This window comes from Carlito syrichta, unplaced genomic scaffold (genome assembly GCF_000164805.1).
Source record: "Carlito syrichta isolate Samal-C Ts95f unplaced genomic scaffold, Tarsius_syrichta-2.0.1 Scaffold302368, whole genome shotgun sequence".
Lineage (NCBI taxonomy): Eukaryota > Metazoa > Chordata > Mammalia > Primates > Tarsiidae > Carlito > Carlito syrichta.
This window is the reverse complement of record NW_007246464.1, coordinates 51,460-53,037: the sequence shown is the minus strand read 5'-3', so window position 1 is coordinate 53,037 and position 1,578 is coordinate 51,460. Positions and strand designations below refer to the sequence as shown.

At 51.3% G+C, this 1,578-nt stretch overlaps 1 protein-coding gene across 1 annotated transcript in view; it reads left to right on the top strand.

Moving 5' to 3' along the window:
• CCDC63 (coiled-coil domain containing 63) overlaps positions 1–1,578 on the top strand; it is a 35,354-nt gene that overhangs the window by 7,200 nt on the left and 26,576 nt on the right. Inside the window, exon 3 of the mRNA XM_008056459.1 lies at positions 913–1,094. Coding sequence (XP_008054650.1) covers positions 913–1,094 — 182 coding nt within the window. The remainder of the gene's footprint in view (positions 1–912; positions 1,095–1,578) is intronic.

The following is a 1,578-nucleotide window of genomic DNA, read 5'->3' as shown; positions in this document are numbered from 1 at the left end:
TACAATAAATCAAAAAAATCAGCCGGGCGAGGTAGCGCGCGCCTGTAATTCCGGTACTTGGAAGGCTGAGGCGGAAGGATCGCCGGAGCCCCGCAGGTCGAGGCTGCGGCGGCCGGGAGCGGCCACTGCACTCCAGTCTGGGCGGCAGAGTGAGACTCCGACTCAAAAATAAAAAGTAAAAAAAAGTATCCATTTCTCCTAAAGTATAGCTTCTACTTTCTCATCATTGCATTAAGGGTTAGGAACGAGACGAAAAATGGCTTTTGGCTCTCTGTCTGTCCTTTCATCACTCACTGTGTTCCACCCCCCCGAGCAAATGCTGTTGCCATCCCAGCCCCATTATCCACCCCACCTGGGATGCCTATTCTCAGTTCCCTGCCTCAAACATTCTTACCTGTTTTCAAGAAGCAGCTCAAATATGACCCTTTTCCAAGCAGAATTAGTGAGACCTTCTCCATGACAATCTGCTCATACTGCTCTTTAGGTAGTGCTTTCTTGTTGATGATGTCTCCAAGAACTATTAGGCTTAGACGTGCATAACTTGATCCTTTTGTTCACGCCATCCACTTGTTGAAGAGTCCAGGTCAATGGTCTCGTAGAAAGTTCTGGATTTGGCTGAATATTTCCCATGATGTCATTTAGCGTGTTTTTCTCTCCCTCCCATGAATTGCTGAAAACTGGAAGTTAGGTCTAAAAGTAGTTGAGGAACTGGAAGTCCAGGAAAAAGGATCCACCAAAGACCACTCAGCCCGTTGGTGGCCAACTCAAGGCCCTCGCCCGCTGCTGCAACCGCTGTGCTGTGGCCCGCTGCTGCAACCGCTGTGCTGTGACCTTCCAGCCCTCCCATTGCCTTCTGGGAGCTCGTCTTGCCCTCAGGAACGAGCCCCTTTTAAAGCACAGCCCTTTCGACAGGTCACTGTGCACTTTGACAAGATGCTGACCAACAACGCCAAGCTCCGGAAGGAGATTGAAGACCTGCAGTTTGAGAAGGCTGCTTATGACCACGTCTACCAGCAGCTTCGTGGGCGCCTGCTGATGCAGAAGAAAACCATGAACGTGGCCATTGAGCAGTCTTCTCAGGCTTATGAGCAGAGGTGAGCTGGGGAGAGCCCCAGGGCAGTGAAGGTTTGCAGGTCCCTGCTGAGCACCTGGCTCGGCCCCAGTGCTGCTGTGCTGGAGAACCTTAAGTCGTCCTGTGATCATTCTGAGCCCAGTGCCAGGTGCTTCGGGTATTATGTTCACTCTCACAACTGCCCCAGGGGTTATTCCCTATATTACAGGCTAGAACGTGGAGGCTTAGACAGGCTAAAATGCTTATACCTGAGATCTAGGTAAGTGGTGCGTGTGGCGAAGCTAAGATTCGCATCTCTGTCCTGCACTGTCTTCTGCAAATGTTCTTGCGTCGAGTCTGGAGGTATCTCCTGGATTTATATTCGAAGGGGTAAAGGCATATAGTTTGGCTGTCAAGTGTCGGTGACCAGCACTGACCAAGGGTGGGTTAGGACCCGCACCAGAGATTCTGGACGGCGAGAAGAGACTACTCGGAGGCAGTTCTTCTGGGAACAGTCTGATCAGGAC